Source organism: Larus michahellis, chromosome 1 (genome assembly GCF_964199755.1).
Source record: "Larus michahellis chromosome 1, bLarMic1.1, whole genome shotgun sequence".
Lineage (NCBI taxonomy): Eukaryota > Metazoa > Chordata > Aves > Charadriiformes > Laridae > Larus > Larus michahellis.
In genome coordinates, this window is record NC_133896.1 from 24,312,081 (window position 1) to 24,338,842 (window position 26,762).

General features: G+C 43.2%; 1 protein-coding gene across 1 annotated transcript; it reads left to right on the forward strand.

The window, feature by feature from the left end:
• Nucleotides 1-9,345: 9,345 nt before the first annotated feature.
• GPR37 (G protein-coupled receptor 37) lies at nt 9,346-26,183 on the forward strand. The gene is made up of 2 exons (XM_074593598.1): nt 9,346-10,781; nt 22,407-26,183. The coding sequence occupies exons 1-2, from the start codon at nt 10,092-10,094 to the stop codon at nt 23,223-23,225; spliced, it is 1,509 nt and encodes a 502-aa protein (XP_074449699.1). The 5' UTR covers nt 9,346-10,091; the 3' UTR covers nt 23,226-26,183.
• Nucleotides 26,184-26,762: the final 579 nt, after the last annotated feature.

Here is a 26,762-nt window from a genome sequence, read left to right on the forward strand (position 1 = left end):
GTGAGTGCTTTTCAGAGAGGCTCAGTCTCAAAAACAGAAGGAAGGATCTTCACGAACATAAAAGCACAGCCCTTTCCTATTTAAAATATTAATTGAATGTATTTTTCAAATTCTGTCCCTTACCGTTGTAATGTTGGAGGGGATGTGACAGAAGCCTTAGCTCACAGCGAGGTGCCATTCAGCCAGGCTCAGACTCCACGGTGCACGTGTGTTACACATGGAGCGTGTCTGTCGTTCGCTCTACAGTAAGCCAACATTTTGCCAGCACCCAAATGAAATACAGTTTGACAGCGGCTGCTAAGAACAAAGAAATAAGCATATCAAAACAGATAACATTCATTTCATGATTAGACTATAATAATTCTTAATTTACAGCCTGTAAGTAAAGCTAGAAAGAAAAATAAATGCCATTAGCTTTCTTTCAAACCGGAGTTATTTAAAAGGGGATTCCAGATTATTTGGTGGATTTTGAATTATAATTTTTTTAAAACATTTTTAATCATCTCTTCCAGCCAATAATATATTTTCCTTCTGGAAAACATATAGCTTTCTCTGTTGTTCAGGATCCCATGGAATTAAGTTCTTTGGCAGGTCAATGACACATTTCTAAAGCTCTTTACAGTGACCAAACTGGATCCTTGACCTTTTCTTCTGGTCCCTTTACGCTATGAAGTACAACTATTAAAAAGCAGCTAAAACAAGGCAAGTGAGATTTTCCTGATTTAAGAAAATTGCTGGTTGCCGAACACCATCTAGGATGGCTCTGTGACATCCCTCAGGAGGAAAAAGGGCTGCGGATAACAGTCCAGAGCACTATTTCTGCAAGCGTCCCTGAACCCCAAAGCAGTTTTTAGAAGCTTTAGAATCAATGTAGCTAAAAGACAATTTACTTAGCAAAGAACAACCACGGCCAAAAATTTGTCCCACTGTACAAGTCATTCACCCACCACTCAAGTGAAGACATTTCTGGTATGGGAAATGACTGCGCTCTCAGTGTCAAGATATCCTCAGTCTTGTAAAAAGCATCCTGGAATGTATTAATGGGCATGGCTAACAAGTGCCTCCTCGTGATATTTCATTTGACAGAGACATTCTGGTAACAATGGTGCTTGCTTAAATTAGGGTAATCACCGATCATTTTAATGGAATCATACTAGCTCATGCAGCAAGCTGAGGTTTCCACCTAAACAGACATGAGTGCTGATGCAATTTAGGTAGGAAAAGCACAGCCTAATATAACATGACCACAAGCAGCTTTTACCAACGCCCTCAGAAGCCTTGTGTGGTCCAGGACGTCTATGATTCATAAGACCAGCGACAGAAGAGCTGGCATCCCTGACGGCCTCTTCTCCTCAATGACCTGCTGACATTACCAATGACTTTATACCATGTCCTCATTAAGAGATGCTGGCAAATTGGAACTGTGTTATAGAAGGCAAGAATTTCAGTCTTTAAAACAAGTATGGAAAATTATGCTAATGCAGAAGATCAAGCTACATCTAAAAGAGGTAACAGATACATCCCTTACAAGGGCTTAACATGAAAAAATACAAAATATAACCTCCATCTGCTGAGATGCAGTTAGTAGATCTCCCTATTCATTGTTAACCTTCAGAAACTATCAATTTATCATGGGATATTGAAGTGGGAGAGAGGAAAAAAATAAAAGAGAAGGAAAAAACAAGACACAACAAAACAATAGATAAGAGGAGCCCAAATAAAAACAAAATATGCAATTTGACAACTAAGAGTGCGATCCAAATTCATTGCAGTGAATTGGAATATTCTTACCAACTTTAACACGCTCTGGGTCTGTGCTTTACTGAGAACAAAGATGACATGAAAGGGAGAATGTGTATGAAATATATCATACAGTTTTAAATAACTCTTCTCCCCAGGGTGATGTATTTACTTATGAAGAAGAAAGCAAACAAAATATACAGAGTGGGCTAGCATCCAGGGAAAAGATGAACTGTAGAAGGAGACCTGCATGAGCAACAGCAAAGCATTAAACCTTGTGCTTAACCTGTATGTACGAATATTCCCCCCAAAAAAGCTGCATGACGATTTCAGTGATGAAAAATAAATATATTCTTACAATTTCATTAGACCACGGTCAAAGTGCTCAATGGCTTTCAGGGTAAAGCCAAGAACAAGTTAATGATACCAAAGGGGATTGTTAGAAGATATTATTAAAAAAATAAATGCAAACATAGCCCAAAAGTAGGGCTGCTTTGGTAGAAGAGAGGTGGGCAAAACTCATGATTCCCAGATACATGTATTTGTTATTTGTTCTTATTGAAAGCGGGTTTGACAGAAAACATGAAATAAAAAACTGCTATTGATAGCACACAGGTAAGAAAAACACTTGTATCCAGCCAATTAGTCCAGGTTAAAGGCATCCCTGAGTGCACACTGAAAACACTAAGCCCTCAAAATTTATTTCTGAGAAGTCATATAGCATAGCAAGTATAGCCTCAAACATCAGTAAAGGGAAGATGAGTGGTTTCTTAAACAAGGAGTCTAATTTCAAGCATATTCTGTAATGCGAAAGAACTGAACAATTGCTGAGGGGAAAAAGAAAATAAACGGAAAAAACTCCAACCCCAAAACACTCCTCTAAACATTCAAAGGATAATGGAACGGTAAGCAATAAGCAGCACGGGTTCATAAGGAACATGTCGTGCCAAGGAAACGTGATTGCTTTTTTGATAGAGCTGCAGAAATCCTGGATGAAAGATACACAGCATGATTTTAATAAAGGATTTAATACAGTGTCTCACTAAATTTCCCAAAATGAATTCAAATTGCTTTGGACGTGAGCGCTGCCATGTAAATTGAAAACAGGTTGAAGGATCACAAACACTGGCTGATGAGAAATGGCAGAGGATTGCACTAAGTTGTGGGGAAGGATGTGGTGGGTCTCCTGCAAGGTATAAAGTCGTTTCTCGTTTTAATAACTTCATTAATAAGCTGGAAGAAAAGGAAAACAGCATGTAAATGAGCTCTGCAGGTGAAATTACAGTTGGAGTAACTTTAAAGTGGCAGAAAAGAACAAACTAAGGTCCAACTTTAAAACCAAGAAGACAGCAGCAAGCTACTGCATTGGAGAAGGGACGGTCCACAGCAGAAAAACAATTATCTTGTATAGGCAAAGCAATGGCCTTCACTTACCCTCAGGAACGAAGGGCAGCACCACGTGTGAGGGTTTGGAGTGCACTTCGTCAGACACAAAAGCTAATGTATGTTTTGTCTGCATATTTAGTAGTTTAATGTGGCACAAGAAGGGAGAAAGTCCTCTGTGTATAGAGGAAACGTGGGGTTTTAAGTGTTTAAAATTAAATGATTCCATGATTCTGTGAAATACACTTTAGCATTCCGAACTAGAGAAAAATTTTGAGATGCACACAGGAGCGAGAGACGGAGAGACGGCAACCATGACACTGGGAGGTAACAACAGGGGCTAGGGACAAATAATCTGAAGTTGTCTGCTCCGTGCTTTCAAGGGATGAGGCAGCCTCTACGCCGTAGGGTCTCCTCCTCCATTTTATTCCTTAAGCTGTTCTTTTACTCATGTTCTCTCAAGAGGATACCTTCTTCCTCACTCGTGACTTTTTTTTTTCTGTCAAACACCTTGACTTCTCTCCCTCTTTGTCCTTCAGAGTCTTTCTCAGCTCCCCTTCCCTTCATTTTCTTAATTTCTTTTTATAGCTGCACTGGTTATTTAAAACCAACAACTGAGATGTCATTTGACTGCCTCTGCCACTCTGAGATTTATGTTATCTCCCAGTCCAGGCTGGACTGCAGGCGAGGTTGGAGGAGGTGCTGCTATGCTGGGCAACCCGGGCCATCCCAAGGACAGCAGTGCTTCCGAAACCTTTTGGATCTATGAACTACTGCCAACTCTTTGGAATTTCTCAGTACAGCTTCAACTGGAAATGGTGGAGCTTTCATTCATCCATCACGTTCTCCACACCAGCTGTGAAACCTTTGCTATGGCCTCCCAGATCTTCCTTAGTTCATGGACCACAACTTAGAAGTCACCACAGTTCAGGTCTTAATTTCCCTTGAACTTCAGTTTTGCATTAAATAACAAACCAGGGCAAGAAATGACTAACTGGAGCAATGTTCCTGGTGATTATCTGCATCGCAAGGGCAGAGTGACTTGAAGCTCTGAATACTATTTTGAGCTTTTTAGAGTTTATAGTTCCAAACCACATGAGCTGACATAGGGAGTCTTGGAGATCAAGAAAGGGAGAAGGCCCATGGCCATTTTTCTGCATGGGGCAAGCAAAAGGCCTCTGGTAAATATAGGAAAAAATATTTCATATAGATAGCAAAAACCAAAACCCAACAAAACCAAAAAAAAAACACCAAAAAAACCAACCAAACAAACAATTATCTAAGAAATCTCTGAAATGCAGTGATCAAAAGAATTTCACCGTGGTGGACACTTTAGAAAAATCACTGTTCGGTTGAAAGCTGAAACCAGCTACCTTTTTAAAATTGTGTAAAGGTTTAACCTGTGTCCATAAGACTCTTATCGCCCTTCTAGATTTCTTACTGATTACAGAATGAAAATCTTGGATAAACTTTTAAAAAGGAAAGCTTTTATCTGAATTTCATAGCCAGGCCAATTAAAAACAAACAGTCTTTGCATCTCACCTCTAGTACTGTAGATCATTGAGACCTCTTATCTGTTTGAGCACTTTCTGCACAGAAACTTGTGAAGATGATCACAGGTAAAAGGGATGATGCTGACATGAGAGTCTGAAATAGAACGATTTGACGTGGAGGGACATGACACACGTGGCTTCACCCTCATTGTCTTAATCCATGGTCTATCAAGGATACTCACTAATAATAGACACTCTTTCCCAGAGCTCCACATTGTATAAATAGAGCTTACTACCCAAGTAATTCACCTTAAAAAAGTATTGATGACATCTCTCTCCAATGATCAATGTTGTTGGATATTCTACATATTTTCTGCTTTTTGGATAAAATAGGACAGAAAAGCAGTAATGCAAGTATCAACCACATTTTAGTTTTCCATGTAAGATAGATCACTTGTTTCTTTATTACTAATAGTAATAGAGGTTTGCTGGTACTTACCTTTCAAAACAAGGACAACTTACACAACAAGTCTATTTGGACTATGTGGTGGGAGCACTGATGCTTGCCCTTTAAAACGGAACTCAAACTTCAGCAAAAAAGAAAGGTTAAAAGGAAAAGTATTATAATTTAAAATGGGAAACTAGACAGGAATAGCAACCTATACTCAGGAGCCATCAAAAGCTTTCCTAATGGACATCAATAAATGCAGAATCAGAATATCAATTACAGGAAATTCCCAATATTATCATTAAAATTTGAATTCCTTTTTGAATTTCAATTTCAAACTTTTCAACATTTATTTATTATTACAGAGCCCGACCCAACCACATAAGCAACAACAAAAGTCCTTCTATTGATTAGGGGATTTTGATCTGTCTGAAATAAAAATTCCAATGATACCGCATCACAGAAATGTTTATGTTCTCTCTGAACTCAGATTTTTATGGCAAGAAAATACACATCAAAACCCAGTGAGATGTAAAAAGACAGCATAAACAAATCAGTCTTTTTTCTATAGGAAAAATCTTGTCCTATTACATTTGCCTAAACAAGGAAGGAGAGTGGAGTGTAAGGTAGCCGCGAACACCGTAGTTTAAAAACCCAACAGAATATAAGTTATTTTGGGAAATTTACTCCTTTTCTTCTTCATTGATGACCTGTTGAATATGATCCCTGAGGAGAGCTGAAAAGGACAGCAGTAAGGCCTTCTTGCTACAACACAGTAACGTGGTCAGGCTAAGAGCATCACTTACCCACATAATGAACATTGGACATGTCAAAAAACCAACACTGCAGGCATTTAAAGCCTATTTATTTCTTTATCATAGTTGAAATGTCGTAGAAGACCAACAAAAAAAAAGAATGAATGTATTTGGAAACCTTCCAAATTCCATCGTTTTATATTTTTTCATGTAGGAATATGTTTATTGGTTTTCCTTTTATAGCTTTTGGCAGCAAAAACATCTCCGAATTTTAGTTCCCTCATCTAACAGAGAAAAATTCTTTTTTTTTTTTAATGTGTTATAAATGTCTGTTTGTGGTTTGTGAGACTATTTCTAGGCTGATGCATGAATTGGTAGAAAGACTGTCAAAACATGTACGACTCCTTTAGAAGAGAAGCGCACTATGAGTTGTGAAAGCCTGACTGCACTGGAGGCTGTATCAGAATATGACAGACTGGGAGCTTTATCCTAAAGGAAGATCTTATCATAAGAAGTACCAACATTATTTCAAAGACACAAGACATATGGACTGCCCCCTTAAACAGAACCCAACAACACACCCCCTCCACCCACCCCCCCAAAAAAAAAAAAAACAACTCAAAAATTATATGGACTGCAGCAAAATTTCAATTAAATATTTGAGACCAAAGAAACCGGGAAAACGCAACCTTCAGACGGTAACTTTCAGCACCTGACAGGGCAGCAATACTAAACAGGGGACTATCGTAATGGCAAATTAATTGTTTTTAAAGACAGCAAAATAGGGCCTTTTTAGACTGGCAGAATTAGGAAATTATGGTGGGGTGCAGTTACACCTAACTCTACACAAAACCACATCTCAATGAGATAAGAAAGCTCTAGGAAATATCATTCCTCTGTTTCCCTTTGATGTAAATGTTTTAGCAAGACAAAAGCCCAGAAGAAGACTTCCATCACCTCTACATAAATACAACCAGCTCTGCCGTTCCAGGCACGGTGGTTATATGGCCACAAGCTACAAAATCCAGGTTTTTTGCATGTGCCGCTCTTCGTAACAGACCAAATACTTAATGAAGAGAAATGTGACAAAATATAAGCAAAGGATAATAATTTATGAGAGTTTTTTGTGTTTAGAAATCACTTTTCCCTATTGCAAAGCAGGCGGAATGCTGAGACTGGAAAACCTGTGCACGATTCAGTTCTTCTCTCACCATTAAAGGATCAGTGACGTAAACTGAACACTGCTTAACCTTCTTCTTCCTGATCCATATTTCTTGCAGAAGTATGCAGAAGGGCAGTATGTCTGCTAACTGCTGTCTGCTCCTTCCATATAAAAGCCAGAAGCAATATTCCTCAGTATCCTTTAAGAACAAGCAGTGAATTTATCATATCTGTTTGTAATGCCCTTTGGGACTCTTCATGAAGAAAGGCGCAGTAAATGTAAGCTCATTATCATCATTAACTCCTTTTATACACCAGCTGAGCTCAGAAGAAACAAATGGGAGAAAAATATGGGGGGGGGGGAAGGTATTTACCATTCTCTTCCTGGTAGGTATTGTTGCTTTTTTTTCTCCATTCATAGATGCCTTTTTCTTAGACAAAACTTACTATTTATTAGGAAAGCTTAAAATTAGCTAGATCATTTAACTCCACGAGATGACACTTATATTGCTAAGAAAGAAGAAGAATAAAACGGCTTGACTTATACTAAGGGACACTCAACACAGCAGTGCCTAACTTATTACAATCATTCTCGTAAGCTTAGAAACACCTTAACCTTCCCACAATCACACCTCACCCACATGTGGGAGAGAATGGTTTCAGGAAAAGGAAAAGCTTTCCATTTGTCCTGTTTGTGTGTTTTCCGGGTAACCATCATGGCCAGGGGAATGGCACTACACCTGGATGGGAACGGGAAAGGACTCACTGATTTTCGCCATTGAAAGGTCACATTTTTCATCCCTTCCAGGGTAGACGGAGTGCGAGCGGCACCTCCAGACAGCAATTTATACCACACACGTTGGACATTAATATCAGATAAATGACCTCAGGAAGGCACTTTTCTCTCTCTGTTGATGGCAAGGTCAGCCTGGTGAGTTAAAGCTTACCTCTCTGCCAGATAGTGAATTTGTGCAACTGTGTTTTCACAAATAAACAATAATTAACAATCTGTACAAAAGGATCCTTTTGACACTACAACTTGATTCAACCCCATTGAGAAAAAGTGGCAGCAGTCTTGTCTCTGTTATTGCATTTGATAGATTGGGGTTTTTTTGCATGGATGTGATGTGTATTTTCTATTACTGTAGATTTATGTCATTTTCTTTGTTGATCATTGATACAAAAAAAAAAAAAAGACAGGGCCTCAATGTACAAGCACATCCTACATACTACATACAACTGGCTCACAAGAAAAGAATTTACAGAACTATTAGATCCACAATCCTGATTTCAGTCCCTGAAATGCAGAGCTCTGGTAGCTTTGACTAAATTTCTGATTTTTACTTCAAATGGGTTAAGTTGGGGGTGGGGGGGAATGCTTCTCAAACTGCTTTAAAAGTTTAAAACTTTTAAAACTGTTGGGAATAAGCTACACTAAATCTCTTAAAAATGGAAACAACGAAACTTACAGTGAAATATTTATTATATCCAACTTTGGTAAGCTGACACCTGAACTAAATAAAAACCAGAGAAACAAGGGGAAAGAGCTGTGAAGTTTATCTGACTGTGCAAAGGCAAGAAAGAAAACCACACACAGATGTTCAAAACAGGAAAGAAACGTCGACCTTGCTCTCCAGACACTGAAAATATCTGGAGACGCTTCTGATGCTGCTCAGCTGCGAGGGTGATGCTTTGAACACCGTCTCCTTCAAGGGCACTCTTCTGCTCCATTTTGCGCCCTCATACGGGAACACCCCTTTCTCCCCCCAGCTGTGCCCTCTCCCCCCCGCAGCAAGGTGCCCCCTCGGGCCGGTAAAACCTCTCTTCCTCTCCCACCCAGACGCCGGCAGCTTCCCGCATCCCACCGCCCGGGATTCCTGCCGGGGTGCGAGACTCCCCGTACCGGCGCTGGGCGCTTCATTCTCCTGTCGCTCCCCGGGGCCCAGCTGCCACCTGCGAGCCGAGGCGGGCAGCCGGACCCCCAGACCGGGGCGCGGGCAGCGGCGTGGGGAGACCCGCCAGGCTGCAGAGACGCCCGGGGGGCGGCGGGCCCGGGGCTGCCGGGGCGCCGGCGGCGGGGAAGCGGCTTCTCCCGGCGCATCCCCGCAGGCAGAGGCCGCGGGCGGGGAGGGCTGACCGGGTCCCCGCCGCTCCCCATCTCCCTGCCGCCCGGTTCCCCCGGCGGGTGGGCGGTGGATGGACGCCGCGCCGCCGGGCGGCGCTTGCGCACTGCGGGGCCGCCGCGCTCCTCGCCCGCCTCCCCGCCGCGCCCCCGGCAGCCGCGACCGAGCCGCACCGCACCGGGCTGAGCCGGACCGGAGCCGCGGGGAGCCGGGAGCCGAGCCCGCCGCAGACCAGCCCCGGGCGGCCGCGGCTGCCGCCCCGCTTCCCCCGCAGGGCTCGGGGGGGGCAGGAGAAGCCCCCAGGGTGTCGGTGCCGGGGCTGCGCCCGCCCGGCGCCGGCAGCAACTTTTCCGGTTCGCTCTCGCCGCTCTCCGCCGCGATGAGAGCGCTTAAAAGGCGGCGCGGTGATTAATCCCAGGCAAGAGTTTTGCAAAGCTCTTAAACACCTTAAGCTGCGCGCAGCAACCTGTTTTCTCCGAGGTTGCTGGAGAGGAGGAATTAGTGCCCGCGATTATCCGGAGAGGGGAGGTGTTTTTCCACAAGGGACCTCTCCTCGCCCATAAAGCCACCCACTGCCCGCAGCGGCAGGAGGATGTCAATAGGCAGCACGGGGCCGGTGCTGCTGCTGGCGAGGAGGCAGCGGTCCCGGGAAAGGGCGGAGCGCCGGAGGGGGGTCCTCCCGGCGCTGCACTTGCTACATTAACTCGGCGCGTCGGAGACGGCGACACAACTTTGCGGGTCTGCCCCGGGAGGCGGCGAGAAGAGCCTCCCCGCCGCCCCCTCCCCAGCGCCGGCCGCTTCCCGCGGCGGATCCCGGCGGCGGCAGCGGGAGCCGCGCTCCGGCGGCAGCGGCGTGGCGGCTGCCCCCGCCCCGGCCAGGCGGGCCGTCCCCGGGAGCCGGGCGGGCATGTCTCCCGCTCCCAGCCCCGCCGAGCGGGGCGGCCGCCGCCTCTGAAGGGGAGCGGGCCGGCCCCGCCGCCTCCCGGCCATGCGGCCCCTCCGCGCTCCCCTCGCCCTGCTCTGCCAGGTGCTGGGCGCCTGGGCTGCCTGCGCCCCGGCCCCCGCCGCGGCCAACGGGCTACCGGCGCCCCCGCAGCGCGCCCGCTCGCCGCCAGCCCCGACGCCCTTCGTCCCGGCTTCCCCCGGCCGCGGAGCCCTCCTCCGCGGAGCCCACGCCGCGCCCGGCGGAGCGGCGGGGCCGGGCGGCGGCTGCGCGCCCCGCGGGGCGGCGGGGGCCGGGCGGCGGCGGGCGCGGAGCAGCGAGCGCGGAGCCGGCGCGGCGGCGGCGGGGAGGGGGGCGGCGGGCGGCCCCCGCTGGCTGCCCCTGAACGGCTCGGGGGGCGCGGAGGGCAGCGCCGGGGGCCGCGGGAACGCCACCGGGCGCCGCGCCCGCCTCCGCAACCCCTTCTACCCGCTGACCGAGGAGTCGTACGGCGCCTACGCCGTCATGTGCCTCTCCGTGGTGATCTTCGGCATCGGCATCATGGGCAACATGGCAGTGATGTGCATCGTCTGCCACAACTACTACATGCGGAGCATCTCCAACTCCCTGCTGGCCAACCTGGCCTTCTGGGACTTCCTCATCGTCTTCTTCTGCCTGCCGCTGGTCATCTTCCAGGAGCTCACCAAGAAGTGGCTCCTCGAAGACTTCTCCTGCAAAATCGTCCCGTACATCGAGGTAATGGCGGTGGGTGGGGATGCGCCGGCCCGGGGCCGCCCGGCCGCCCGAAAGGACGCGGCCCCCCGAGCAGCCCTCCCCGTCCTTTCTCCGCTTGGCTGCGGGCGGGGACGGCCCGGGGACATCCCGCTGCGGCGCGGTCTGGGTTTCCCGGTGGCTCCTGGGGCGGAGCGGGGCCCCGTCCCGGCCCCGCAGTGACAGGAGGAGGTTGTGGCCGCATCGGGTCCAGCAGCATCGGGGGTTCCGCAGCCTCTGACCGAGCGCAGCCGGCTCTTCCTGCCACTCGTGCGAGTTCTGCCAAACTTTCCTTGCTCCTTGTGATCCCGAAAGGCGATGAATCCTCTCCAAATTACATTTCAAGTTTCTTTTGGTTTATGTTTGTTTTTTGTTTTTGTTTTTTTTGTTTTTGTTTTCCTAAAGTGAAGTGATTCAGGAAAGTGGAAGGGGGGGGGGACTGGGGATAGGCTGTGAGAAGGTGATTATTAAAAAAAGGACCATCAATGTGATTTATGTGCTCTTAATTTATACTTCAGCGTTCAAATCTCACACTTATTTATTTGGCTTATCTTTTTATTTTATTTTATTTTATTTTAAATGGCCACAGCTCCATTTAAATCGCAGCTTCTTGGCGGTTGTTCAGAGGCTCTGTCAAAGAAGCTCTCAGCCAGCTGGCCGGAGTCCTGCCGGCAGCGTTCAGGTTGTCCACTTTATTTATTTACTGGAACTGAACACTGAGGCTTGGTGCTAGGGTGGTAGCCCGTAATTCTGGCTGCCTCCACTGTGTTCCCAAAACCTGATGTTCAACATTATTCTGTAACTGAAAGCTGAGGAAATAACTGTTGATTCTCTTGTTCTGAGAATGAGATATTAGGGGGACAAAAAAAAACCCACTCCAAAACCCAAAAAACAGCCCCCCCCCCAAAACCCAAACCCAACTTTTTATTATTACACAAAATATCACTTTCAACAGCACATTAGTATACAGTAATACATAATTAACTGTCAACCGATATTTTTAAGTGTTTAGAAAGATGTTTGATGTGTATTGCCACTAAATTGCCATTGCTTCTTTCCTGTGTGATATACTTCATTACTGGTGGCATTGGACAAAGGGTGGAGCTGTGCTACGCTTAGATGAATTCCAGGCCAGTAGTATACCACTACGTTTGAAAAACTCAGAGTACAACTTAATCTATTTGCGTTTAAGAAGACATGAAGGAGTAAATATGTATTTCTTGAGAAACTGATGGTACTAGGAGCTTTTAAAATATCTGAATTGGGTTATGGGGCTACTATGTTAACCAGTAAAATAAGTAAGTAGTACTGGTTCAGCTAAAGTGTAACCATTTCAGTTAAAGTAGCTAGTGTAGTTTAAGTGTTTTCAGGACTTTCCTATAGTGACATTTTGCGCTTCCTAGCCTGTTTTTTTTTTTTTTTTGGTGCATCCACATACAAAATAGAAATGAATCTAATTAAAGATCAGTAGCTGAAATGAATTGCATGGCCATGCTGTTCTTCGAAATTAGTTGCTCATGCTGTGCAGCTTTGGGCACTAAAGAGTTTGTCAAACTGAAAGTAGCTTATCTGAAATGTAGTTGCCAAAATTCAAAACTGTAATCCTGAAAAACATTCAGCTGCTGCTTTACTTTATGCTTTAATGACACCTTACTTTTTCACTTTAAAGTTATGCAGATGTCTAGAGTTGAAGTCTTATTCAAGAACTGGCACCAATCCAGTCGCGATGGACCAGTAGCATTGTGCCTGTCTTAGGCTTAATTATTACTGGGGTCTAAAAGTACAACATTCTCCTTGTCCCTGAAGGAGATGTAATTAATTTATATCTAAGGTACAGACCTAAAAAGATATAGCCTTGGGGTTCTGTGTTGCTCCCAGAACTATATATTTTTCACTCAGTAGTCATTAAATATAATACTCATATGTAAAATTCATCACCCCGGGAGCAGTAAGTAAAAGGCTGGATTTCCCCCTCCTTTGTAAACTGTAGCCATGAGTGATGGATATTGAACCCCGTTAGTGGATTGTGCCTCTCCACATCTTGTGTTGAGCTTGGCGAGGAGGATGCTGTCCTGGAAGTCAAGATTTGACCCCGCTGAGATGGAGGAGGGAGTTAGAGCAAAGTTTTGCCACTTTCCAAGTGTTGTTCAAACCTCAGAGGCGTTACACAGTGGCGCTGACACCACCAGGAGCGATGCAGACGTGGAGCGTGTCATGAAATCTGCCCCGTGAGCAGCTGCTGCTCTGTGCTCTGTCAAGGGCTGTTCACAGCCGTGCGCTCATCTGACGGCTGAATTAACACTGTCGTCTCCCTTGTAACTCACCTGGGCAGGCTCATCCCCTTCTCACACAATGGGAGAGGGATGAAGTCTTCTTAGCTCCTTGAGAGGAAAGCTGTAGACAGCTATGTTCAGGAGAGGTTTCCAGACAGACCTTCATGGAATACAAATAGAAACATTTTCCTGAAGATGGGCAAATTTTAAGCTGTTGTTTGTGTTTTCTGTAAGTTAGCCCAGCATTTTGTTCTTTTAAGTGTGTCTTTCTTCCACGTTCTGCATCTCTTTTTTTTTTTTTTTTTTTTTTTTTTTTTTGCATGCCAATTCTCCTTATGTGCTGTTTAGGGAGTTACGTGTCTCACCCAGAGTTGTAGATCCAGAAATATCTCACTTTCAAGCACCACAGACCCTTATTGGACTGAGCCCTCTCTCATACCAGCTTGTACTTTCATAACTAGGGAAAGGGGGATGTCTGATTATCCACAGCAAGTGATGCGGGGATCACAGTCTTTTAACAGAACTCAAGCATGCTTTGTATTGCGTTTGAAGGTTTCGAGTGATCCCAGTGAGGAACCTTGAGTTTTCTTAGTTTAACCTCTTGTGGCCAATTGTTTTTTATTTGTGCTGTTTAATGGGTATTGTGCAGAATTTCAACAAAACATCTGTTGCCAGTGATAACACACATGCACACAGTCTGGGGAAATGTTTTATGATATCTTCAAGCACGTTTGTATAGGTAAATGTTGAGCTTCGAGCAGTGGAATGTCTCCTCAGTATTTAATTTAAAGGGCAGTTTTCTCATACCTAATGAAGATCTGCTGTGACCAAGTACATTAAGCAGTCATTTCAGCCATATGTTGTATCACAGTTTGGTCACTTCTAACTACCTTTTAAAACTATGTCTTGGCTATGCTTGTGCACATGACTGAGGAAGAGACTGACCTCTTCTCATGAGGTCTTTAGGTGATAAGAGTATAACTGCTAGGGAGCAAAGCTAGAAAGATAGACGATTAATAGAAGTGGATGGAATTATCTCCACCAAGAACTTCACTTGACCCTGATGACGGCACTGTCCTGGAGGAGGAGTTTTGAATGCACTGAGAGGGAATTGAGAAGGGAATTAGAACAACCGGGGCAGCTACTCTGCCTATAAGGGTGTGTGGAGATGCGCTTCTCCTTCGTAGTTTTAATCCTCTACACATAAGTTCTTAAAATTTTGCCACTTTTCTGCAGATAGTTCCGAAGTGTGGCTTTAGGCATGCATGTCTGAAGCGTTTACCTGTACAATGTGTTTATGTTGCCTTCCATAGACTTTTCTGAGTGTTGCTCGGAATCAGGAGATACAGGGTAAATGACAATACAAAGGTAGTAGCTTTGGCTAATTCCTGTTCCACAAGCCCTGAGAATGTGGAACCCTTTTCTTTTTGTTTAAGCGTGTCCAGTCTTTTCAGCAAAAAGACTAGGGGAAAAAAAAAAAAAGGAGTATGAAACAACATAATTCTAGTTCCCCTACTTACAGATTTATGCTAGGCCTTGATAGAAACAAGTGTGGATGTAGACAAAATCAGTAATTTTACTGTGCTTCTAGATATTTCACAGCTGTTAAATGCAACGGTCCTGTGAAGCAGCATTTTTATTTTTTTTATTTTAATGCTGGAAGCCTGTAGTGAAGAGGTTAAGTAAGTTGTTTAAGGCTCGGAGCAGCTTGCTCAAGATGACAAATGGGTTGTGTCAACTAGGACTAGAAACTATCTTTTGGGCTTTAAAAGGAAGCTCGCTTGAGTTGCGTGCCTTCTGCTCTTGGAGGTTACACTAGAAGCTTGATGAGTTTGAGGGGGGTTGTTGGAAGTAGGCGTCACTTTCTATGCCAGCAGACTGAGAAAAGCTTCTTGTAGTGGAGTAAGGATTTAGAACTGGGGAAGCATCTAGAACAAGGGTCTGCAGAGGCTGATTTACCATCTCGTGTGGTCCAGCACAGAGCAAGAAGCTGCTGAGGCCGGTGACGGTACTGAGCCCTGCGCTCAGTGCTGATTACCGTGAGGCCCTCCGCCTTTCTCATACCCGCCACTAAGAAGAGAAAGACAAAGTTTGTGGTGTCCTCATCTGGACCAGATCGTGCATAGGAGACTGGCTTGACCCTGGGGCAGGCTGACAGTGAAAGCCTCTGAAATCTGATGCCCGGTCTCTGCAGGTGCTTTCGGCAATCTGTTTGTGGCATCACTCCTCTGCCTGGCGGGCAACTTCCAGCTCAGGAAAGCTCTCACAATTAGTAATCTTAGTGGAAAGCATAAGGATTGATTTGGCCTGGAATACAAATTGCTCTCTTTCCCTGGAGCTGACCCTCCAGGGCAATTTGAGGTGAGGCTTTTCCCCCTTTCTCTCTTTTACTTGGTAGATGCAAGCGAGAGGCACAAAGAAAGTGGCCGTTCTCTGCCTGTTCCAAAGCTGTCAGAAAAGATCCTTATTTTAAGTTTCACTTCAGGGAAGCAAATACATTTTTTTTCATGGGAGTTTATAAAAGCTGTGTGTTATCTGTATTCTCGGTGTCTTTTGTTGTGTGCCATCTTCTTTATGTCTCTTCTTTGACTATAGTCGGAGCTGGGCTCCTGAAGCTCCCGTAAGTCCTCTGGGTCGTAGGCAAAGCTCCTCAGAGAGGTTTGCGGTTTCAAAGCTTCGTACTGAGAGTTTTCTGGGGCAACGGCTACATGTGTCTTTTACTGAGCAGAATATCTTCAGCACTTATCACGCAATAAATAATTCTTTAAAACAGAAGTGTTAATATATCTCTGCCCTTTAGGTATTAGCGGCATGATGATAGTAGGTGCCCTGTTGGCTGTTCTGTCAGTCTTTCCCTCCTCTGCAAGCCCTGTCCTTAGGGGCTTATAAGCTGTCCATAAAAACTTGCTTTTGGCTTAACTTTGCATGTGGCCTTTCAGCATGGAAATGAATTTGTGTCAGGCTAGGTTTAAAATTGGGTCAGTAATATTTAAGTTACACATGTGCGGAGAGGAAGAAGGCAGCATCTGCGACCCCAGCACCATTGACTCGACTCCGAGCACTGGGATGTCATTTCTCCGTATGACAGGATTTTTCCTGCAAAGGAAGAAGAGGCAGATTTTTAGCAGCAGTTCCACGTTGTTAATATTAAGAGTTAGTGCAGGAGTCCCTTGTGTAGCGTGATGAGAATTTGATCCTCAGCAGAGAATGACACTCATTTCTTTACTTTTAAAAAAATAAAAAAAGAAGTAAATTTAATTTACTTATGTGGTAGCATGGTAGATTGCAAACAGGAAAATGAACAAAAATTAAATCCCTTTCTGTTTTGTAATTTTTTCCAACCCTCTGGATAAGCATGTGGTGTACTAATGAGTATTTCCAGTGCCCTGACGGTCTGTTTGGGTTTCCCTTCCAACAGAATTCAAGAGCGGCTCTTGGAAGTGGATTCTGACTCTGAACACTATTACTCTTAGGATATACAGAAGGAGAAGAAACACGCAAAGTACATGTGCTCTATGTCTCCCAGATATGAATGTTGATAGTACTACAAAGGAAACAGCCGTATTGTACCCGTTGTTCCACGTGTGTGGGACGTCTCCATGATAGTAGTTTCCAGAATTGCCATCATGTCTTTTAGATGATTAAGGTGATGTAGATTTTCATCCAGGATGCTTACGCTAATTGCTAATGTGAGAGGGGCCCCTGGCCCCCAGTACCCCTTAGCTACTGTATTACTTCTGCTGCACCGCAGTAGTGTTTCGACTGAGTGACCCTTACCTATCTTACAGCATAAAGCCATTAATGTTTAATAGCACTTCATGTAAGAAATATGTGTAGAGATATTATATTTATATATTTTTATTATTTTATAGTAATGACTGTCATTCTTCGTGTTTGTTTGTTTTCTTTGTTTTTGTTTTTTTTTTTTAAATTGAAAGAACAGAAACCAGAATCTAGATAAACTTAATTAAATGATTGTTTTCAATGGCATGACCTTTTATTTTGTGGTATTCCAGTCTTATTATTGGACTCTCTACTGTAAGCGTAGAGTAGCACAAAAAAGGTATTGAAGGTTATGCTAACTTTGTTAATTTATCTTAGGCAAAACTGAAAGTCTGCAAGAGCCACCATGGCATGTTGCATTAACATACTCTGAAGCTATGAAGTTAGATGTGGATATAGAACAGCCATAATAAGATGATAGACTATAATGGCTTGGGGGGAAAAATTAGTTGTTTATATGATAGAACAGCAATGGATATAAAGAGTCTACAGAGTGCCACTGAGAGCTCAGAGATGGCTTGGCTAGTGGTCGTCAACCTTTTCTGTAGTTCAGCTTTCCTATTACAACAGGAAAATGTATTGAATACCCATCCTGCCTTGAAACAAAGGAAGGAAGAGTGCCACGTAGTTTAAGAAACTGTGTTATCAACATAAAATATATTCTATCTTGGAAAAACCAGCTTCAGCTGGTAGAAGCAACCACTTCTCATAACTTTTTTGTTTTATCTTGTTCCATATAAACTCAATCTACACTGTGTCCCCCCGCTCTCCATCAGAAGGCATGCTCGATGCTTGAGATGATTAATGGTCGGTCTCGTTTCCAGCCTTGAGTTGCTCATGGCTGGTTGGTTCCCATTCTGTTATATTCGCTGTCCTTCGGCTTAAGTAACTTTTGTATCTCAAGATAGACTTATTTGTAGATAGCAGCAATATCAATTCTTGGTCTTCATCTTACTGGATCGAGTGTCCCAACCTCTTTTTTATATTCACTCACAAATTTTGATCTTCATTGACCGTTTTACCCAAGTGACCTTTTCTGGTCTTGTTTCTGGTTTTGTTTTCATTACCATTATCTAGTCAAGCAGGTGTTAGTGAGAGAGAATTTGGAGTCTTTATTTCCACTGATATTGCTGATAGCACTACATCTGCACTGCTTCCCTGGCCAGCCCGAGGCTCTGCTCCTACAGGCCAGGGCCAAGAGCTGTGGGACCACAGCCAGAAGAAGTAGGACAGGCCAGGGAAGGCCTGGGAACATTTTGGTAATTGTTAAAGTTGGTGAAAGGGGAATGGGTACGTTGGAGGGACAGAGAGAAGAACTGGTGCAATTAAGCTGAGCATTTCATGAGTTTACTGTTGTTCTCTGGCCTCAGTTCCCCAAACGAATTTTGTCACAGTTGACTAGCAGCTGGTGAGTTAATGACAAAAGGTTTATGCAGTGTCTCAAAGGAGCATGACTGTGCCCACTAACATCCCTGGCAATGCTTTTAAAGGAGCAACAGTGTTAAGAGACTCTGTTGTAACAATAATGTCTTCTCTAGTGCGTGTATGCTGTAGCTGGTAATTCCTTCAACAGCAGTTCTCTGCCCAAGCGGTGTGGGCACCTCCTCAAAGCAGGGGTTACTTCACCACCTCCTGAAAGCAGATCGGTGGTCATTCATTTAGAAACTTGGGGACTTTTCTGTTACCATCTAGCAAGAGAAAGACGTAAACTGGTGTCATCCTGAATGTCTAGAGACTGAAGGAGACTCTTCATAGGGACCATATGGAAATAAATCAGACGACTAAGTGATGATCAAAAACTACTGAGCCTGACTTGCCCTTGCCTTGCCTCATTTCCTGCCAGGTTGTTGGAATTAAGACTGCAACAGCACATCAGCATAGCAGAAAGTCAGCTGTTACAACAAGAAGAGCATCATTGAACTCCATGCAGCTTTGCACCACTTTAGGATTTGTTAATTTGTCCTTTATCTACTCCCCATCAAATGAATTATCTTTGTTCTGTAGTTATTTCGGGGCTATGTAACAGGCTAAAAAGGAAACTTCTCTGGCTTCTTCCATGTTTTCAGCTTAACCCTAATTACACAGAATCACAGAATGGTTTGGGTTGGAAGGGACCTTAAAGATCATCTAGTTCCCACCCCCCTGCCCCGGGCAGGGACACCTCCCACTAGACCAGGCTGCTCAAAGCCTCATCCAGCCTGGCCTCGAACACTTCCAGGGATGGGGCATTGACAGCTTCCCTGGGAAACCTGTTCCAGTGCCTCACCACCCTTACTGTAATGAATTTCATCCTGATATCCAATCTAAATCTACCCTCTTTCAGTTTGAGACCATTACCCAGTGTCCAATCATAACAGTCAACACTCTCTGATGAAGAGTCCCTCCCCATCCTTCCTGTAGGGCCCCTTTAGGTACTGGAAGGCTGCTATAAGATCTCCTCAGAGCCTTCTCTTCTCCGGGCTGAACAACCCGATTAGTATGACTGGTATGAAGAAACACCCCTAAATTGAAATAGTATGAATGTGCAGAATAGGTGTCCCAGTTCTCACCCACGTGGGTTGTGAGCAGCACCCATTGACTTTGCTGGCTATGACTCATAGTCTGCAACGTGGGGTAAGTAATCAGCCCCTTAAATTGCTGTACTGCCTTTAAGCAAGTCAGCTGGAGTGAATCCCCGCTCATCTGCTTGGGAGTGTTTGTTTGGTTTTTTTGCGAGCCTTTTCCATGGCATTACTAACTCCGTTAATCTGCAGAAAGTAGGAAACCATTGCCTGTTCCAGAGGAACGCTAGGTTTGTTTAGCTTGTTTCATCAGTGAATCCAGGGGAGAGTTTTCAAAGCCGTCTTCCACTGTTCTTAGTTCTTTCCTCTTGCTCTATTTCACTGTCTTAAACCTCCAAGTTATTGGTCAATTAACGTGACAGGAACCCCGTAGGTTATGTTTGTTCATGGTAGACATGTCTTCTTTCATTAGTCCAGCCTTAACAGCTGCAGAGCTTTAATGTCTTAGCCACTGTATAACAGCCTGTTTGCAATGAAATGCCAAAGCAATAAAAGCCTGTGCATTGGGGGCAGGGGGAGAGGCTCACGTCAGAGCTGAGAGGGAAGACGTTAATATACAAAACCTCAGATTTTCTTCTGTTCTGCTGAATTTTTATTCCAATCCCTATTCATTCCTGAGTCTCAGTTATTTCCCTGTCTCCCGTAATCGTAGGGAGCTGAGTCCTGATCCTTTTGTTATTCAGGTTGGATGTTCTGGCTAAAGGTTTTCCTGTCACTCCAAGGAATTTGAAGACTGCACAGACATTTAAATGTTTTGGAAACAAAGTCCCTAGTCTTGAATTTATAAATCTGGCTCTCAGCAGTGATACATGAAAATTATCTTTCATTAGCTAAGTTTATCACTGTTCATTAAGATTTCCCTGTAAGTGTAATTTTTCTTTAATTGTTTTTATTTTTTTGCTGTATTTACCAAGCTTTCTGTGAAACTTGTCGGGCAGTTTAACTTCCTAAATCAATAAGTTTGCCTATTAAAAATGTTTATGGTACTGCTTTGTCATCATTAAATATTCCTACAAGTTAATTAGTAAGAGATTGCATCTTACCCATCTTTTAGGAAGCTGCTTCAAAGAATTCCCCAACTAAGCCAATGCCTGACAGATCTAATCCCAAGTGCCTAATATTTCTCAGTGATATTCAATTTTAGCAATCTGATACGGCCATTAAATATTGAAGGCCAAAATTAATGATACATTTATATAATTGTGCATAATTGTACTGTCTATCTTCGCAGAACTTTTTACAAGAGATACATAATCAGGAATATTTCAAAATTATGGAAATCAGGAAGTGTTTTTTAAAATGTACGGATGTGAAATTTAAATATATCATTGCACATCAAATTTGGGTAAGCAAAAATTAGTGAACTGCCTACTATTACGCCGGATTTTCCAGTTAATTGCACAGACACGGGGTTTATTCATGATAAAAGTAATCATTCTTTAAATTTATTAGGAATTCTATTTAACAGTTTCCTTTCTTTTGCATCAACACATTTTCAGCATCACAGAAGCATGCAAAGCCAAGAAAATAAATGAATTAGAATGCAACAGGGCACCTAATCTTTCTCCAATTTAAGCTAATGGGAGTTCTGCTTTGAATTTGAACTGAAGTTGAATTTATTGGAAATAGGATTAGGCCAAAATGTATATAGTCTTCTTGCAAATTTGTTTTTAGGAAATTTAATTATAAACAGGATAAAATGATAGGAAATTATGTTTTGTGACAGTACAAGACTTCTATTCATGCATAGAATGATGGTTATTAAAGCTAGAGAACATATGCATTGTTCTGTACTTGCTCCTTACAGTGTATAATTGAGAGCTCTGTCTTTAAATCATTTAAACAAAAAAACTTCTGCCATTTCTCCTAGCCTTCAGTACACCCTCCTACAAGATGTTTTCTATGAAATTAAGCCTAGATTTTTTTTTTTTCTAAAAGCAATGTTGAAGAGAGATTATTAAAGCCTAACTATAATAGTCAAGATAGTTTTTGCACAGGCTCTGAAAGTCCAAAGATTTTAGACTGTCTCTTTGAACTCACAGTACAGGAAGATTTTGCGTGCCTACATCCAGTCAAAACTTCACTTAAGAGCCTAAATACACAAAATCAGTTGTCAGACCCTACTTCATCTGGTAGATGCTTAATCTGCAGGGTTCCGAATTTTTGTAGATATGGAAGGATTTTATGTTATGGTCCCCTGCATGCTTGGTGAACACGTGATGTGAGCATAAGTTGATACCTCTGCTGAAGGAAGACTCTCCCATCTCTTCCCTTTTGACTTAAATTCCAACTCCTGTGGCGGAACTGATCTTTCTGAAAAACACCCCTTAGAAAAATGGGGGGGAGGTAGGGTATTAGATTTGCATATTGGTCAGTTCCCCAATTTTTTTCCACCCAGTGTTGCACAGATGCTTGCATGTGCCTCCAGGAAAGGATGACGCCGAGCTAAAGTAAATATTTGTAGGCAGAAAAGCAGAAGGGCACACTTTCTTGTGGTGTATGCTGGATGGTAGTTCAGCAAACGCTGAAAGCCAAGTTATGTCTGTGATGTTTCCTTTGATGGTGCTCAGCACCATGATGCTTAATTGTCTCCTACACTGATACCCCTAAATTAGATCTTCCTTTGCCTTTGTCAGTCAAGGGGCTAGATCTGACTGGCGTTTCAGAGTACAATTTGAGCTCTCTTTAGCTATGAAAGAGTATAAGCCTCTTCCAGGGAACAGGTCAATGGTAAAAGCCTTCATCCAATGCATAAGAAATTAATTCCCTCTTTGGCCTGAGCGAGTTCAGGCCTTCATCTTCTGCCTCTAAGAAGATTGCCATCAACAGGGGACCAGGGGACTTTTGAAGGAGGTGAAGTTTTTCCACTCTCCACTGAATAACGGACTGTACCCTTGTAGCTGTCCTTTTTTCACTTTTATTTTTTTTTTTAATTTTTTTTTTTCCCCAGGCAGCACCTTTATTAACTTGCATCCCCGTCTTTTCCTCCCCAGGTGGCCTCTCTCGGAGTCACCACATTCACGCTCTGCGCCCTCTGCATCGACCGGTTTCGTGCCGCCACCAACGTGCAGATGTACTACGAGATGATCGAAAACTGCACCTCCACGACAGCCAAGCTGGCCGTCATCTGGGTGGGCGCGCTGCTGCTGGCCCTGCCGGAGGTCGTGCTGCGCCAGCTGGCCAAGGAGGACCCCGAATATAGCGGCATCCCACCGGGGGAGCGGTGCGTGGTGAAGATATCCACCGCCCTCCCTGACACCATCTACGTGTTAGCTCTCACTTACGATGGGGCAAGACTCTGGTGGTACTTTGGCTGCTATTTTTGTTTGCCCACCCTTTTCACTATTACCTGCTCCCTGGTAACAGCAAGGAAAATCAGGAGGGCAGAAAAGGCCTGCACAAGGGGGAACAAGCGACAGATTCAGCTGGAAAGTCAGATGAACTGCACAGTGGTGGCTTTGACCATTTTATATGGGTTTTGCATCATTCCCGAAAATATTTGCAACATTGTGACTGCCTATATGTCCACAGGGGTCTCCCGGCAGACTATGGACCTCCTCCATCTCATTAGTCAGTTCCTTTTGTTCTTTAAGTCTTGTGTTACCCCGGTTCTCCTTTTCTGTCTCTGCAAACCTTTCAGCCGGGCCTTTATGGAGTGTTGCTGTTGCTGCTGTGATGAATGCATCCAGAAGTCTTCAACAGTGACGAGTGATGACAATGACAACGAGTACACCACAGAACTGGAGCTCTCCCCTTTCAGTACCATCCGTCGCGAAATGTCCACTTTTGCCTCCGTGGGGACTCACTGTTAATTGACCTTCGGACTTTATTTCCTGTATCTTTTTCTTTTTTCTATTTTCTTTTCTTTTTTTTTTTTTTTTTTTTTTTTACTTTCTACTTTTCTTCTTCAAGCAAAATGCAAGGGAAAAAAAAATTGTTATTAAAAACTACTCTGGAAACCAGTCTGCATATTAACAGTTGTGCTTTGGAAAATAATTTGTTTGGTTGTTCAAATGAAAGAAAGAGAGAGAAGGAGAGCCAGCACTCAGTTTTAAATCATTATATTTTGTATGGTGCTAGGATTTTATTGGTTGGGGAGGAGAATACATATCAATCCACTATTATTTAATTCCATAGGGGTTTTTTTGGGTTTTTTTGTAATCACTGTAAAATGATTATATAGACATTGTGGGTTTTGCAAGATGTTTCATGTAAAAGATGTGGTGGAAAGTATTTGAAGGTAGTTTTAATCCAATTACTGTACACTATTGTGAGAGGACTTGGACTTCAGAAGATTTATAAAGTAGGATTTTAATAAATGAGGTTTTATTATTTAACTTCATTGTCAATCGGCATTTAACAGGGACACCTATAAGTAGTACTAAATTCTTTTAATAAGTAAAAAAAAAGTCTTTGCTTTGCATAAAATAATTTAAATGGCCATATTTAATGTACCATTCGTGTACTTACCCTTGGAGGCTATAATTACAGTGTTTAAGGAAGGTGGTTATAATGGTATTAGATTTACACGAGTGTTTTTTAATGTATATTATGAAGGTTCAATGTGCCTCACTGAAAATTTCCTTCTTAACCTGCAGGTATGCAAAACCTGAGTTATTTTGTACTTCTTATGAAGAAAGATTTGCTTTCTCACTGAATTTTGTCTTGTGTAGTTTCAAAATCAAATTTCTTTCCAATTTGTTATTGGTTTTACATTGAGATTATGTCCTCAGTCTCTGTATATATAGCTCCTACTGGCTTCAGCAAGAGTCCCATTGCAGAGGAAGGCATTCTTCTGCCAGGGGTTTGCTGACAATAAATGTGAGGGACTGAAACATGTGGAAAGTGAATTCCTTCTTTTTTAAAAGATATAAACACACTTGGACGCTTGGGGCTTGACCCAGAGCCCATTGCAGTCAATGGAAAGATTTCCATCAATTTGAGAGGGTTTTGGATCAGACTGGCATCTCCTATTTATTCTGGGATATGTAACATGAATATTAATCACGGGGGCTCTGCATACCGATTATAAATCATGCTGCTCTCACAAAGACTGCTATTCACCGGCAGCTCGCAGCTCTGAAGCTGTTTTTGAGAACCGCGGTGTGTTTTGCTGATGGCTTCTTGCTGTCCGCAGAGTTATTAAAATGAGGGTATGTCAACACTGCCGGCAACAGTGCCATATAGTAAAACCTAAAGCTGTTAGAAACAAGCCAGGTTGGGGACTGGAAAGTGCCTATCTGTACCAGCAGAGCCTGTTTGCCCCACTTCTTGGCTGAAGCAGGCAGGCTGTTCTTGGCAGGCAAGCTGGCTCGTATTTACACTGGGCAGCGGGCTGAAGTGTAGACACATGCTAAGGAACTGAATTTGTTATAATTAGCTTATATTTTAATACTAATTAAATAAATAATACAATTGCAGTAGTGTGTGCGGAAGTAACATCCCATGCGTTTGTCCTTTGAAATTAACAGTGACCGTAACTGATGTAGTCTGACTTCCCGACACCTGCCTCTAAATGTGTTAAAGAACTTGCTGTAACTTCTGGAAAGGAGTCTATATTTTTATTTGTAGATTCTGGACTTAATATGTTTAACCTTTGTCTCTGCTTGGGCAAGCAGTATTTCTTCTTTTTCTTTACCATTTTAACCTATAACAATTTCAACTGGAAAGCAGTTGAAATTAATTAACCTGAATACAAATCGAAATATATATATATATGCACTTGAGTTCTTTTTCTGATTTTTGATTCAGACATTGGACCCTAACAAAGCAATCTGCTTTAAGCACAGGCCTAAATTTAAATATGTGTTTCTGTTTAGGACTTGCTAAAGTACCTACATTTTTTAATCGTTTTGTAAGATGGTCAATCACTTCTGAAGACTTCTTTATAAAGAACTGTCCCTTCTTTATAAACCCTTCGTTAACTTCACATTGCTCTATTACTTTCAATAAACTATGAGAGGTATTAAAGAGAAAAGATAAAAACAAAATCTCCTCACTGTGGTGCCTGTGTCTCCTCAAATACATATTCCTATTGGTACATTTTGATTTGTACTCTTCTTTTTCAGTTGCCAGTATTTATAAAGAATGGGAATAAAAGCCGCCCTTTTTGTTCCTTCGTCGTGTTTCTTGCTGGAACATTTCTCTCAGCCACCTTTTCAATCCCAGCATGAGCAGTGGCCCAAGGGCCTGAGAAAGGAGCAGCAGAATGGAAAGAAGCACCTTTTTTTTTTTTTTTTTTTTAAAGAAGGAAATACAGAAATTACTTGGGAATATTAAATGATGACATTTCACTAATTTGAGTGCAAGACTGCATTGGGACAGGAAAAGTCCCCAATTATGTTGGGCGCTGGGAGCTTCCAGCTTTCCCGCCTGCAGTGGGTAGGTGTAAGCTGTGCCAAGGGGTGCTGCTTGCTCCCAGGTTAAATGCTCTGTGTCCCGGAGTGGTGCAGTTTCCTTCTCTATTAAAACCTTTCCACAATATACGTACGCTAATCCTGCTGGGCAAAAAAAAATATCAGCAAAAAAAAAAAAGTTTTATAAAGTCATTGGAGAAAGTAGAATAAAGTCATTGGAGAAAGCAGAATTTGAAGATCAATAGTGCTGTGTTCGGAAATAACCTTCCCACTTGTGTGGTGGAATGTTCTCCAACCTCATATTCATTGGGGCTTCTTTGAAACCAGTGTAACCTTGCCTTGTTCACAGCTATTTCAGAGCATTTTTCACAGCTATTTCTCCCCGCTGCCTTGGACCTCCATAGCAATTGGACATGTGAGACACCCTTTTATTCTAATTTGTCCCTGGAAACGTTCAAGGCGGGGCTGGATGAGGCTTTGAGCAGCCTGGTCTAATGGGAGGTGTCCCTGCCCACGGCAGGGGTGTCAGAACTAGATGGTCTTTAAGGTCCCTTCCAACCCGAACCATTCTGTGATTCTGTGTGTGTGTAAATTGGTTAAACTAATCCCACATTAGCCTGTTTGCATTGCCACAGCCATTCTGACGCAGGCGTGGCTTGTTAATGCATTTAAGTGTCATGATAAATGATTCCTTTTGTTAAAGATGGGCTACTGCATTGCTTTTCTTCCTGCTTTGGGACTGATGCTCTGAACTCTTGAAATTTTCCTGCTTTTCTTACTTTCTTTAATATTCTTAGAAGCCATTTCTGTCTGTTTTGAATACAGTTCTGTAAGACATTTGTCTATGAACAAGAAGGCATGTAATGGACTGATGAATGAAGATTTGGAAATGTTTATGGCAAGGATTTAATTCTTTTGTATAAAATAGAGAAACATGCAGAGCATGGTGATCAACATAAAAGAAGAGTGATGGAATGGAAAATTAGATTGTGA